The following is a 16263-nucleotide window of genomic DNA, read 5'->3' on the forward strand; positions in this document are numbered from 1 at the left end:
ATATTTTATATTATCTTTATTTCGATTAAAACTCAGAATTAAGTAATCATCGCACGAATATATTGCGTTATTGAGTTCGCTGGTACCGATATTTAAACATTTTACAGTAATCTCTCCCTAATTTGCGCTCAGATTGCGCACGAAAATGGATAATTTGGGAACAGGAGATTCGCAATTATTCGATCCTTGCTGCTCGTTTTTATAGTTACCGATTCTCGACAACTATAAAAACAAGCCACAAGGTTCGAACGATCGTATCTGCTCTTCCTGAATTGTCAATTTTTGTGTACAATCTGAGTATCAATTAAGAACAATTTACCGTATCCAAGTCTGCGACTTCGTGGGAATTAAATGATTCGTACGTTGTGCTTTGTTGTGACATGGATTTTCTCGAATCTTGCTCCAGAAATACTCCACGTGTCAGCGGCATGAGACAGGTTATCGATGAATGAAAAACTTCTTAAGTCTCCTTATGAAATCCATTCGTTTGTCATGGCGAAATCAGCAATCGAAATGTTATGAACAGATAAATTGTGAACAAGTTTTTGTACTAGTATGTTCAAGTTCGAGGAAAGTCTATACAAGATGACAGAATTAAATGAATTTCGTTAAATAAGTCGGCTAGGTCTTGTGGGATTTTTTATATGGGTGTTGATTAGACAGTCGCGTGTTAAATAATAGACAATAAAAAAGAAAAGAGAAAAGGTCTTTAATTCGCTGTACACGAAGTAATGAGGGTTATCTTCTAATCGATTATATTCAAAGTGTAATATAATTAAACAAATTTCTCGCGTCAAATTCTTAAAACTTTGTTCTCGTTTTATCCATAAAATTTTACTTCAACCATAAAATAATGTCGCAAAAGGCGAAATGTTTCACAGCAATTCCCTGTATCCAAACGCAGCTCCTTCGAACGCATTTTCACGGGCCATCGATCAATAAATGATCAAGAACGGACTTCAGTTATCAACATTAGATCTCGATACATCTTATCGAGATCTAATGATCTCGATCAGTTTCGTGTCATTCCCTTATGTGTATGGATAATTTTCATAATTCTCCATAAAATACTCGAAACGAGCGTAAAAGCATAAAAAGCTAAAAAAAAGATAAATAATTCCATAGCACGTTGGATCGATTGTTACTGTAATCGGCCGCACGGCAAGAAACCACGAATTATATACGTCGTTCTTGATGTATTAATTCAAAAATTAAATCCATTTCGAACATTCCTAAATGACAGTGAGCACTATACATATAGTGTCCCAAAAATGTCTCGCAATCCGGAAATGGCGGGTTCCTCGGATCCGTGGAAGATCTGATTTCACGAATTTTCCCAAAGCAGTGCAAATTCTCTTTGCACGTAAAGACAGCATATGGAAGCTAATAAATAATTGTATGTGAAATAATAAATGTTTATCGAAGGAGACTATTGTAAGGAGACTGCGAAGGTAATTGCATTCATCTGGAAATGTCAGGTTCCTCGGATCATTCGAAGCAACTTTTTCCTTTACAAAAATGTTCTCCGACGCACCGTTAACGAGCTATCAACGAAAAACAGTGACCAATAAGAATCGAGTACGGCCGACGCGAGGCGGCTCAGCCAACCAGCGCGCGAAGCCCAGCTCCGCCCATTGACTCGGTCGCCTCGCGCCAGCCGAGCTCGCCTCTCATTGGTCACCGTTTTTCGTTGATAACTCGTTAACGGTGCCTCGGAGAACATTTTTGCAAAGGAAAAAGTTTCTCCAAATGACCCGAGGAACCCGCCGCTTTCGGATCGCGAGACATTTCTGGGACACCCTGTGGAACTCGCTGTCGGTTCGATTGGCAAAGCGAGGCTCGTCTCGCAACTTCCTTGGCAGAAGGCGAAGTAGGCTTTTTTATCCACGCGATGGCCGTCTCCGCGGGATTTTCCTGTCGCGATCACCTGCAGACCCTGACTCGCGATCGAAAGTCCAGAAAAACACGAACGAGCCTCGGGTTGTCGGGTTCGTTGAGCGCGCGAGAGGCCGCGATACAACAATGCAGCTTGTATAACACACGATCCGCGTGTCGGCCACGGAATTCGTTCATGCAGCGTTACGTAGAGGCGGTCTACAATGTGCGGAGAGGCCGTCACGTGTGTTTGATATGCCATCGACCTACATGCGCTCCGGATCGACTCTACATATAACACCGGGCATCGAATCCACCGAACTCGAACGACGGTCGATCGAGATCGTCTCACCGGCGGCGGCATAGTTTTAGTCATGTGTTCCTCGAATTAGAATAACATTACACAATCGGATCGTCGCCGACCGACCCGCGCCGTCCAATTCGGAAGGCGAGAGCCCCGCGACGGAGACCCGCTGATTTTCAATTTATCGGCGAAATCGAAAACGGCTGAGTCACGATCGTTCAACGACTCATTGTGTACACCATTTTTATTGCCGTTCGCCCATATAAGATAGCTAACACCTCGCGCTCGTTAATCGATGTTTGTGCACGCGTGCTCGCGTGTAAACGTACTCTTACATGTATATTTGCTCGCCTTGCTTGTTCGCGCTTGCTCGGCCGAGGAACGAACGAACGGAGACGAGAAGCGCGAAATCGGCTTCGGCGCAACCGATGCGCTTATAAACGAACAAGCCGCGAGTAATCGCGCTGCTCGATCGCGTTCGCCCCGATTGCCGGCGCTAAAGTATATCAGACCTACGGCCGCGCGATAGCGGTCGCGAATTCGCTTATTCGCGTTATCTACCGTGTTGGAATCGAAATGGATTCCATTCGATTTATACACCTCGGCCGATCGATTTATGGATAATCGCCCGAAAATAAAGCCTAGTTAACAACGGGTCGGCGGGACGTGACGTCGACGACGAAGAAAAAAAAAAGAACAGGAGCCTCGACACGGACGCATTTCCTTCCTGAAAATTAGTTGATAAGACCGATCGGAACTCGACTCCGGTCACGTACGACGCCTCTACGATAGCTGAACAGGCCGAACGATTCTAAGAAACGTCGTGTCTCGGTGTATCGGTGCATCTCGTAAAATAAAGTGTCAGCTTGCTTTTGAAAAAGTCCGATCCGGTTATCTCTGCTAATTCCGATTTATGCAACGGACGCGAACATGCTCGAAATTTTCTCGATCACTGTCGCTGTCATCTTCTCGCTCGCGATATTTACAGTTGTCCTTCGACTGTATTCGATACTATAATATATATTGTATAGTATATATACTAATATATATTGGTACTATATATATGATATATATAATATACTATAATATACCAGATATATGTAAAATAGTATAATATAAATATAGTACAATAAATTAGTAGTATAGTAATATAGTATAATAAATTAGTATAATACATACTAATATATATATAATAATACTAATATATAATATATATTATATATATAATACTAATATATATTGATACTATAATATATATGTAAAATAGTATAATATATAACTAATAAATTAGTATAATCATTAGTATAATATAAATATAATACAATAAATTAGTAGTATAATAATATAGTATAATAAATTAGTATAATATATACTAATATATATTGATACTATAATATATATGTAAAATAGTATAATATACAACTAATAAATTAGTAGTATAATAATATAAACTAGTATAATAATGTAGTACAATAAATTAGTATAATATATACTAATATATATTGATACTATAATATATATGCATCCGATACTACAATTATATATTTCGTTACTATAATATTCGAACTCGGACGAACTCAGGATTTTCGCCAAATTTTTAAACGAACATGTACATTGTTCGACCTTTTGAAATGCATAGAAACGTTATTGGCGTCCGCTTCCTACCGTCAATTTATATTGTTGATCGCGGTATCCCGCAGATATTTATGCTCGGCGCATAAATATTCTGATCCGTGAATAAGGAGACGAAACCGATAAATATGTAACAGAGGTGTGTAATCGCCTGTTCTATTAAATGACTGTGTGTTCGCGGGGAAACGTTATTACGCTATTAGATGGAGCTCGTCAGATAACGCTGTAATACATTTTGTTTCAACAAATACCGAATTTTTTTCGCTGTGATCTCAACTTTACAGCACTACGGTCAATTCTCTCTAAATCGATGCTCAGATTTTACAGAAAAATGGACAATTTGGGAAGCGGAGATTCACAATTATTCGAGCTTCGCGGCTCGTTCTCGTATTTTTATATTTTCATGCTCGATTGTCGATAACTATGAAAACGAGCCGCGAGATATATTTATAATACTATAGTATTATATTTATAATTAAGATATATTTATAATACTATAGTATTATATTTATAATTAAGATATATTTATAATACTATAGTATTATATTTATAATTAAGATATATTTATAATACTATAGTAACGCAACAATCGTATCTCCTTTTCCGAAATCGTCCATTTTTGTGCACAATTCGAGGGTCAATTAGGGAGACTTTAAGCTGTACCTCGTGCAACAGTCGATATTTCAGCGTATTTTATAACTACGTTTGTTTACAGGCATATACACTATGCGCATGTTGGACAATGGCAGCAACAATGCTTCTGGTCCAACGGGAGCAACGGCCCTGTCAGCAGTTCAGACAACCGGCGGTGGTACGACCTCTTCGGCAACAGGCGTTACAACACTTCCGGGTGTGACAGACGAAAGAATGGATGCATCCAGCGATAGCGCAGTGAGCAGCATGGGCAGCGAACGGGTACCATCCCTCTCGGATGGCGAATGGATGGAAACTGGATCTAATTCTAGCCACACGCAGGCTGATTCCCATTATTCTATGGACTATGCTAGGTGATGAAACTGTTCCGTTTAAGACGGCCCCGTCGAATTAACGTTGATCCTCCACCAATGCACGGATCGAAAGAGATTCCCACTGGTGCAATGTGACTCTCTCGATCTCTTTTGTCTACGGTTTTGTTAATAACGCGCGACTCTTTCGCCATTATTAGACTGCGAACTTCTATGCAAAATATAAATTGTTTGTATTAAGTGCGAGATAACGAAAGTTAGAAACAAACGCTTATTTCTTCTTATAGGATATCTTGTAGAATATAATTGTTTCTTCTTATAGAATATTTCTTCTTATAGAATATCTTATAGAATATAATTATTTCTTCTTATAGAGAGAATATCTTATAGAATATAATTATTTATTCTTATAGAATATCTTATAGAATATAATTATTTATTCTTATAGAATATCTTATAGAATATAATTATTTATTCTTATAGAATATCTTATAGAATATAGTTATTTCTTCTTATAGAGAGAATATCTTACAGAATATAATTATTTATTTTTATAGAATATCTTATAGAATATAGTTATTTCTTCTTATAGAATATCTTATAGAATATAATTATTTCTTCTTATAGAATATTTCTTCTTATATCAGTCTTATATAATAATTTCGGTGAATTGATACACCGTTTTCCATCTAACGTAATCATTTTCATCGTAAACGCGTATAGTCTGCAGTTTAGTCGTTATTACCTTGTTGCACGAGGGAAAGAGGAAAATTTGTTTAATATGTGACGAAACATCCGAGGAAGATCGTACAGATCGAACCAATGCTGATTTTTTTTTACATAAACGCATCCATGCATCGAGAGATTAACAGTAGAACTATTATATATATTAATAGTAGAACTATTATGTTCAATTTATAAGAAGTTCCTGCATTATTTATTATCATTTTTCGTAGAATTAATCGTGTCGATAAATGCATAGGGACCTAAGGGGTTGTCGAATCTTTCCTTCTGAGAAAATCAAGGAAATGGTCAAATGAAAAATGACTCGAACGGTAATAACTAAATATAAACTGAGAGAGAGAGAGAGAGAGAGAGAGAGAAAGAGAATTCTTGAGATAAATTGTGTTGTATTCGTGACTTTGCACGAATTGCAAATTGCATCGTATAATCCGCCGCGGAAACGCGTTTCAGCAGAAAGTATAAATGCATTTTAAGAATTCAATTATGAGTCACTGCAAGTGTGTACAACTGCGATTAACAAGAACGACGTTTCACGACATTTTTCGAAATGATGCATTGCATTATAAGCAAACATTGGAAACGTCTCTGATGCGTAAACGCACAAAGTTCTTTACTTTTCTTTACTATTAACCCTTTGCACTCGAGTGGCGACTCAGAGGCACCACTGAAATTCGTCACATCACGTTTCAAGATAATTTCTATATTAACAAAGTTTAGATTAAAAAAAATTGTTAAGAGCGTAACTGTAGCGCGAGTCCCAAGAGTCAATTTCATACGCATAAAATGCGTTTTATCGGATAAAATAAAAATGCTACAAGTCAGAAAAATGATTTTATATTTACAGTTGAAATAGCTTCGAGTGCAAAGGGTTGAGCCTTCTTTAATTCGACAAGAATCACTTGGAATAAAAAGAGTCGGATCAAATTACCAAACGATCAGAGGAGAAAAATATCATTGTCGAATCTGAGAACAGTATTTTCAGAGGATTGAACGTGTAAAAAGAGCCGTTTATTTTGAAAGTGGCATAAGTCACTTTTCCAAAAAGATCGAGTTAATGGTAAAACTAATTACAATCGACCGGTATCTTTTCATTTAAAAAAAAAGAAAAAAGTGACTTATGCCACTTTCAAAATAAACGGCTCAAATATGAATAGCTGTTTAGTGTCAGCAACAAAGATCGTTCCTTTTTCGTTGCAGCAAATACCGAATGTCCTACGACTGCAGCTACTCCGTTTCCGGACGAAATGGCGGTTCCCCGAGATGCCAAACGGAACGCACCATGCCTCCGGTTGCCCAGAAGAAGCACCAAATGTTCGCGAAACGATATTTCCAAGAACAAGGTACCAAGCATAAGCATAGTAAATATTGAACGAACGGCGCAAACAACATTGTTTACAGAGAAATGTTGATACACGATTTCATTCAACGTGTTCATTTCAGGATCGCCACTCGGAGCCACAGCGCATCCGACTACCCCGATGAAATATGAATACGACACGCATACAGTCGGCGCTGGTGCACCAGGAAATGCATACTCGGGGCCAATCGAGGGTGCAACCGGACCGCAGCCCGAAATGAAGTACAGCTGCAGCGTGGACTTCAGTCGGCATCAATCAGGTAAAATAATTCATTGCGCTGTTTTCGCTTCAACACGTTCACTGGCGTGATCTTGTTTCGTAACTCATCTTGATCGCCGAAGTGCGATCCACCTTTACTAATTAAACATTATAGTAATATAGTAATATAGTAAATATATAGTAATAATATATAGTAATATATAATAATATAATATTTATTTATTATTATATATATATTATTATTATATTAATATATATATTAATAATACTATAATTTATATAATTAATATATTAATATAATTAATAATACTATAATCAATACTATATATTATTATTAATATATAGTAATATAGTAATACAGTAAACAAGTTATCTTGCATCGTATAATCTATCAATTATTAAGTTAATTACTTAAACGAAAATTGATGAGCTTCTTTTAATAATAACATAATCGTTGAGAAAAGCCTGTTAATAAACTTTTTATAACTCAATATTTTAGTTATCAAAAGTTTATTAACAGGCTTCTCTCAACGATTATGTTATTATTAAAAGAAGCTCATATCAATTTTCGTTTAAATAATTAACTTAATAATTGATAGATTATGCGATGCAAGATAACTTGTTTACTCCTATAATGTTTATTATCGCTATAATTATTATTACTATATTATTGTATATTATATTATTATATTAAATTTCAATATTTTAAAGTGCAACGGAGGAACATTCTGCGAAGATCACATGAGATTCTACGTATACATATTTCGTATTACGTATTGTTATAGCTGACGTCGGGTTGTTCTCTCCAAACACATTTGTATTTTGCATTATCTAAATCGTTATCAAGAAAACTATTATCATTATTGTTGCATTACGAAGTTTGGGTAAATTCTCCGAACATTCGTAATAGGTGTATTGAAAACTTGAAATTATAATATCGAATATCTTACTTTTAAAAGATTAACGAAATTGCCTTGTAACGAGACCGTCACACTAGGAAAACGCCTGAAATTAATACGCAAGTATTACGTATTAAATGACTGTCTTCTTGTCTTCCCCAGGACGTTCTGCTATTGAACATATTCACCATAATCACACGTATCATTTACCTGCGGAAAGTTCTGGGTCCCTTCAACGTCCAGTGTCTCGAGACAAAAAAGGTAAAACTTTTAGCTCAATTTTTCATAAATATCCTTTTTATTTATATATATTTTTTATATAATTATTATAATATTATAATAATATTATATATATATAATGTAATATATAATTATAATTATATTATAATAATATAATATATATTAATTATATAATTATTTATATATATTTTTCTAGCATCATGTATATCGAATATTTACTTTATTTTATATCTATAATTTGCAATTTAATTCTTCTTCCTCAGTGCGTAAAAGTGACAGCGAGGAACATCTGACTAGGGACGAGAAAAGGGCAAGAGCATTGAACGTGCCGATTCCAGTGAACGATATTATTAATTTACCTATGGACGAATTTAATGAACGTCTTAGTAAATACGATCTCAGCGAAGCACAGTTATCTCTGATACGCGACATAAGAAGACGAGGCAAGAATAAAGTTGCTGCTCAAAATTGCCGCAAACGTAAACTAGACCAAATTATTAGCCTTGCCGATGAAGTGAAGGAAATGAGAGACCGTAAAATGAGACTTATTCGCGAGCACGAGTTCATGCTTCTCGAGAGGCAACGTGTGAAGGACAAATTTAGCCAACTTTACCGTCATGTATTTCAAGTAAATATACAATATTAATTATCGCTTAACTACGGATCCGTATGCAGAAACTCAAAAGTAGATACCAGTTTACTTTACTTCAATTTTCACAAATAAATTTCATATACGAATTAATATTAATTCAATTTCTCTATTAATACTGATTTAAAAAATTTTTAATAATCAATTTTATATATCTTCATTACAAGTCTTTGCTATAGAAAAATAGGAGCCTCATATTTTAATAAATAGATATTTGTTACACACAGCGGTTAGATTAGAACCAAAAGAGTCTTTAATAGGAAAAATTTAACAAACGATTCACAAGTTAATCATTGCTCATATAATTCTCTAAATCTTGCATTCGTGTAGTTCATAAAATAAATATGTTTTATATTTTTCAGTCTTTACGGGATCCTGATGGAAATCAATATCATCCATACGAGTACAGCCTTCAACAGTCTGCAGATGGAAATGTATTGTTAGTGCCAAGAAATCAGACAAATCCTCATCACCCGCGTTCTACAACAATGGAACCGAAAACGAAACCTAACCCGGAGCATAAGGAATGAAATTATTATGAAATCGTCGTGTTTAAAATACTATTTTCCTCCTACGTTGAACACACTTAAAGTGTTATACACGAAGGCAAACGCGGTGCTGCGAACGCAATTATTTAAAGTTGTTAAATACAATAATATAAAAACGATCCACTTTAAAAACAAAGTTCAATATGCTTAACATTCGATATATCGTATATCATATTTAACAACGAAATTTTTTAAAGTCAACCTAGAAACTCACATTGAGTTATATCTCCTTTTGCGACTGGAAAAAATAATCATCAAACTTAGAAACAGTGATTGTACATATAGTAACATAAAATAGCTATGCTATGAAAAGAATGGTAGATCCTCCTCTAAAGTTTTATGTTACGTTTCAATTTCTTATTTATTACATTGATGAATGATACAATCATAGAATGTTTCTTAAAAAAAAAAAGAAAGTAAAATCTATTATACAGCACATGTTCAAATTATCACCTTTTGTATGGTACAGTCCACGAGAATATTGTTGTAATAATTCGATTAAAATAATTTTCTTTTTTTGTTATTCTTTTTCTTCCAGTATAAGTGAATTATGCTTGTTAATTTTACAGAGCTCATATATGTGCGTGTACGTTTTTTTACATGCAGCGATTGCATTATATATAATTAAACATGGTTCCCTTGTTCGCAAGAAAGCGTAACACACATTTCGACGCGATTGTTATGACTACAAAAATAATAATACAATTTAACTAATACATAGTTCAGATTGAAATTAAGTATTGACAATCGTATCGAAATGTGATTGTGGTAATTTTAATCTACCGAATGAAGTTATTCGTAAAATTGTTTTAACTTTACTAAGCATTAGTGCTTATATGCACTTTTTTTGGTAAAATCGACTAATAAACTGCATCAAGTATGTCATACATAACTCGATGGAAGTGAAAAGAAATACGATGAAACTATGCCAGTAGACGAACACGTTTTTTGTTATTACTTATACACTTATGTGGTTCTAAGATCTTTATAATTTTAATGGCAAAAATGTAAGAAATGTGTAATGCAACATTAAATCTGCATTTAAAATGGAAATAAAGTGAAACGGAACAATTAAAACAATAAAGGGCAAATGTCTGAGATATTGAAATATAATATGTTGTTCTAAGTATTTCATATTCTGTACAGGAAACTTCTCTGAGAAATGTTAAATTGCAGTCCATTTAAGCAAAACATTAACTGAGAAATTGTAATATACAATGACGAAGATATGTAGTAAAAATAATGTAAGTATGTGTATACTTATACTACAATATGTTTTACTGCTACAATATTCATAATAGGATTGATCAAAATATGAACAAACATAATAAATACACATATTTTTATAAAATAAGAGACGAATGAAGTTCAGGTATTCCACATTTGCCTTTTTATGTATATATTAATGTAGTTAGTATAATTTTCTATAAATATTACATATACATAAGTATATAAATGAAACATATGTATTTATGTATACATATGTATATATATGTACTATATATACATATATATATTATATAACATATGTATGTATGTATTTATATACATATATAAGTACATATACGCAGAGTAAAAATGAGATATATGTTACAATGTTAAAAACAAACAAAATGGAAAAGCTGTTTATGCCGACAATTTATAATAGTCAACTCTTTATTAATATTTACATACACAATTGTATTTATACTATTGGGTGTAGGCTGTCTTTACATACTGTACTTAGCGAGTGGAGATCACATTGTTGAAGACTACGATAGAAAAAGAATAATTTATAATAACTGTGTTCGTATACTGTACAAACGAACCACATTTATACGAATCTTTAATTCCATCAGATCACATTTTAAGATCTCCCATGTCATTAAATTTCTATATTGTATAAATAAAGCTGAATAAACCTTTGGGGAAAGTACTGTATGTACTTTGATATCACATATACACGATACTTATCCACCTTTGCATTATTTTAGAAAAATAAAAGCCTTAAAAAGTTTTAGCGTTCTTATTTGTAAAATGCATTACTCATACATACACTCCTACATTTTATATGATATCACAAAGATAAATTTAAATAAAAATATGATTATGCAAGTTTTTTACTCCAAATTTATCCTTCTACAGGTTATATTCGTCTTTCTTTAAATCTAATGCAATTCTTTTGTAAATTAAATTTATTCTAAAAGTATCTCGAGAGTGAATAATATAACTATAACTTCAAATACTTTTGGCAAATTTCTTCACATTAGTAAATGACCTTGTTAGTCACAGACAAGGATTATTTTACTATTTTCACTACTTTAAGTAATGAACCCAATCGAAATTTTTTAAAAATTCGATTCTATAGAAAAAATAAATTGTTCATAGAAATCATTAATCATTGTGTTTTAACTACTACCTACACAGATTGTCATAATTATTATATAAATGTATAAAATTACAATGACAAAATCTAGATGAAGATATGATTATTATTAAATAAGTATTTTAAGTTCATTGTTACTACAATAAAATTAAAAATTTCAGAACAACAAATATACATTGGATTTTATCTTCACTGCAATAGTTCAAAACACAGCTAGTATTCTAATCATGTCCTTGCATGATTCATAATACAAAAGGTGAATATATGTAATTCGCGAAAAGATCAGTTTGGAGTACAAAACCTGTAAAGAATAATTTACTATCTCTATAAGATCAACATCATTTTATCTTTTAGCACAACAATTATCACTACATGAATAAAATGAATAAAAACAATCTAAAGAAAAATCTTTAAGAGAACATATTAACTATTCTTAAGTAATTTATAATGATTTAGCATCTTTTTCCTTAGGTAACTTATAAAATCATTTTACTTGCGAAATTTGAATAAAATTGAGATCGAGATAAAATTTTACTATAATTTTTAGTATAAACTGTTTAGAGAACCAAACATAGATTCTACATAATTTCATTCATAACTAAATCTGTGTATATTTCAATCTAATAAGATCTCTGATAGGAATTTTGGGTTATTATACATTTGTAAATTTAAACACTTATAATCTAATTATCAATATTTGAGAATAAACTTGTGTAAAACAACACATAATTTAAAAATATATAAATAAATTAGGCGCTAGGTATAAAATATAAAATTTGTAATTTATATAATATTTGCAATATTCTAATAATTTACTGTAATATTTGATTTCTAAATAAAATCTACGTGATAATTTTAAACCTATGCCAGTAAACAGAGTCTTAACTTGTATGTTTTACATTTATGAAAAATTGTATGTGAATTCTTTTAGAAAAATTGATCCCAATGTTTAATTGTTTTGATAATTGATACCAAATTAAAAACCAGACACAAACATTGGAACACGAGTTATACCATAAAGGATTCTTACAGAGGCGAAGAAAGTAGGAAATATGAACGTTTATATGAAAAAATTAATAATCTCGGTACATAGATATTATTTGAAATAATTACATAAAAAAAACTATTACACAAGGTTTAGCACGTTGATGGTCGTGTATGAGTGACACAATGCTTCACTTTTCTTTAAAAATTAAGTTTTGTCATAACATCTACGTTTAGATGGAATTTTATTAGGATTTGTAGGACCTAAAAGGATTGAAAGAGTACTCGCTGTTGTAAACTTTAACACTGTAGTTTTGATTTTATTAAGTAAATTATTTTAAGTGTAACTCTTTAGTGTGTAATAAGAAAATAAATATTCACATACATAATATGTACAAGCTTATTCCTTACTCTGTTAATGATTTTTAACTATGTTAAAAATACTATACGTTTTGCAATAATACTACACTGGTATAAAATATAATAAACATAAACATACAATTTGTCTTTACAAATGAATTATGATTTTATCTTTCTAATTATTTGTAATACATTTTGTGTGCAAACATTTTAAATTTGTATAGTTAATCTTGTTTTACAAAGAGATCAGTCATGTCAAGCGAAGAAAATACTTGCAATGTTTTTTCGTTTGCTAAATGTAAGAGAGATACAAAAGAGATCGGGAAGCTTAATGATTCTGCGTTATTTTTTGTTAATAACATGGGCAACATTTTGTAAATTTTGTTGAAACTTTTAGTACCAATCATATCATTTGAATTCTGCAGGCTTTTATTTGCATCTACTATCATATCTTGGTCGTTACTATTTTGAGATAAACATTTCCAAATAGCATGTTTCAATTGTTTCATATCAATTTTCTTTGCACGTACACAATATGCAATAGTTGTCTTATTTGTTAGTTTAGGCATACTAACTAAATTACTACCAGTCAAAGGTTGTGTAGATAACATGCAGTCATCTGCATTATTTTCTTCAGGCCCTCTATATTCATCAACGTTTGTCTGAGGACAATAATTTGATGTATCATTATCATTATTATAATCATAATTTTCTACAATATCGGACACATTAGTAGTGTTCATCTCATCTGTACTTTCAGAGGGTTTAAATATTGTTGTGTGAAGATACGATTTATTAGCATATGCAATATCATAATGTTGATCCGGAGGTAATGTTAATATTTCTTCATTCCATTCCATTTTAGGTGTTCTAGTATGTATTTTAGATCGTTTATTTTGAAAATATTTAGCTTCTATGCTTTCTATTGTTTCTTTACTGTAAATTATCTCTAGTTCTTTTTTCCTCCTAACTGGTGCTTGATGACATTTTTCCATTACGTTACTGTTACCGAAATTTTTCTTGGAGGCAGCAAGTTTCCAATGAGACGGGCCTGTCCAATGTATATTTAAATTTTGTCGAATAAATGAATATTCCGAAGGTTTAGATTGTACAGTGCTGGCTAGTACTTCACGGAAATCTACAATATTGTCTATTTGATCAGGTAATTTGACACATTTGTCTACATTTTCCTCTTGCATATCTATAACATCAAAATAATTCACAGCAGTGCATGATTCGTCATTATCTTGCGGTAATGATGCATTTAAATCAAACTGAAATGTGTTTTCATTTATTTTCTCTGGTTGTGCTTCCTCTGTTTCATCATTCGCATCAAAACTTTGAAAATCAAAGTAAAACATAGGAGGACAAATTTGCATTTGTGAAATATCTTTTATTGTTGGAATTCTATAATTAATATCATTATCTTGTATTTGTTTATGCTCTACCGTATCAATTAATATATCATTATACGGGTGAAAATAAAACCTGGACCCCGCATGGTTAGGTAGTGTAGCTTGGAAAAGCATATCTGTAGTTTGCAAATCTGATTCCATACTTGTTAAAGTAGGTTTCTCAGTTTCAACGTTTGTTCTTAGACTTTCCACTTTAACGAGTATTTGTTGTTTCATTCTCTTTCTTGTTTTCTTTTTCATTTGGACTTGATTATTTCCATTTCCTTCTTCAGTATCCATCAGTTCTGCCTCATTATCTCTTGCACTTTCATTATTTTTTTCTTGATTTTCTAATCCACCAATCAGTTTAAGTATATCCATATGTACACCATCAACACGAAATGCATAAATTTTAGTGCTTACATCTAAGGAGACACTGGCCACTTGTAAATTGGACATGTTTACATCTTGTTTTTTGATCATGTATGTCATAAAATCAATCATTTCTAAGCTGAATGCATTTTTGGGATTGATCTTATTTTCTGTACCAAGTTTTATACATTGAGATATACGTGCTTCCATCTGAGTACTCGGTATACTACCCAATGCACTAAGACCTAAAGAGCATCTTCTGTCATTAGCATTTGCGGTAGATAATGATATTGATGTACCGCTAAATTCACGACGACGAGCCAATCGTTCTGCTTCATCATCATTTTCTACTATAGAAGATGGGGCAACTGTTTTTTGCAACATAATCGATTTCCGCCTCAACGGTGATGAAAATGGAGTTGAATGTGCAACAGCATCTATTAATTTGTTCACAATACCTTTATGTGCTTCCATCTTGTTAAATTCAAATATTGCAAGTTTTCGTTACTATTACTGAAAAAAAAACAAAATATAGCTTTAAGGAGTAGTAACAATATTGAATAGTTAAAATCAATAGGCGATACATCAGAGTGATCATAAATTTTTAGTTTAGTATAGTAAAAACATATTTATATAAATATGTATAATAAAACCTATAATAAAAAATTATTTCATGAGCATTTTTATCAAAATTAATCATGTAATCTGTAAGATGTGTATACATATAGTGGGTCGTAAAAGTATACTTAAAAAAGAATGTAATTAATGTAGCACATAACCTTCATAATAAGTACATCTTGCAATTAACATTTTTATAAAAGAAATATGGATGTCCAAAGTCTATTCGAATAAATTTGAATAGTTTTACGACACTTTGTAGATATTACTTACAACACACTTAATTTTTAATGACAGTTTTTCCAACTTCGTGTGACACTATGATTAACTTTACATAAATAAATGTTATTTGCGATACACATATGAAAATTTCTCATATATTTCTGATATAATAATAGTTTATGGAATTTTTATAACTTAACTTCGTTTCCTACATACACATGTATTACAACAAAATTGGCGGGAAAGAAGGGATTACAGAGGTTAACTGTGTTCTCAAAAACATCAAATTTAAATGTGTTTACATTGCACCTTATTTACCTTAAGAAATTTGAAATTATATGTAAAAGAGATTGTTAATAAATCGTTAACAGTACTTTGATATTAACTTCCATATACGTATAGGTATAACTATGAAACAATGAATACGTTTGCTTTCTTAGATTCCATAACTGCATTACATGCTTTAAATTGTGATCATCCTTTTGAAAACAGATTACGTATACTTTTTACTGAAT

The 16263-nt window shown here is 32.1% G+C and overlaps 2 protein-coding genes across 3 annotated transcripts in view; one reads left to right on the forward strand and one right to left on the reverse strand.

The window, feature by feature from the left end:
- cnc (NFE2 like bZIP transcription factor cap-n-collar) overlaps nt 1-11429 on the forward strand; it is a gene marked incomplete at its 5' end in the record, with an annotated part of 49141 nt that extends 37712 nt beyond the window's left edge. For both annotated transcript variants that reach the window (XM_033484207.2, XM_033484206.2), the window contains 6 exon segments: nt 4527-4818; nt 6718-6860; nt 6961-7137; nt 8159-8257; nt 8500-8864; nt 9248-11429. In XM_033484207.2, coding sequence (XP_033340098.2) covers nt 4527-4818; nt 6718-6860; nt 6961-7137; nt 8159-8257; nt 8500-8864; nt 9248-9415 — 1244 coding nt within the window.
- A 1413-nt stretch (nt 11430-12842) lies between these two features.
- On the reverse strand, nt 12843-16011 carry LOC117228441 (condensin complex subunit 2). The gene is made up of 2 exons (XM_076525921.1): nt 15800-16011; nt 12843-15421 (listed from the first exon to the last, which is right to left on the reverse strand). The coding sequence occupies exon 2, from the start codon at nt 15380-15382 to the stop codon at nt 13367-13369; it is 2016 nt and encodes a 671-aa protein (XP_076382036.1). The 5' UTR covers nt 15383-15421; nt 15800-16011; the 3' UTR covers nt 12843-13366.
- Between the last annotated feature and the right edge of the window lie 252 nt (nt 16012-16263).

This window comes from Megalopta genalis, chromosome 13, assembly GCF_051020955.1.
Source record: "Megalopta genalis isolate 19385.01 chromosome 13, iyMegGena1_principal, whole genome shotgun sequence".
In the NCBI taxonomy this organism is placed as follows: Eukaryota; Metazoa; Arthropoda; class Insecta; order Hymenoptera; family Halictidae; genus Megalopta; species Megalopta genalis.

Bases quoted from the DNA above. Each gene is read 5' to 3' on its own strand.
- LOC117228441 (XM_076525921.1), bottom strand. From the start codon at position 15,382: ATGGAAGCACATAAAGGTATTGTGAACAAATTAATAGATGCTGTTGCA.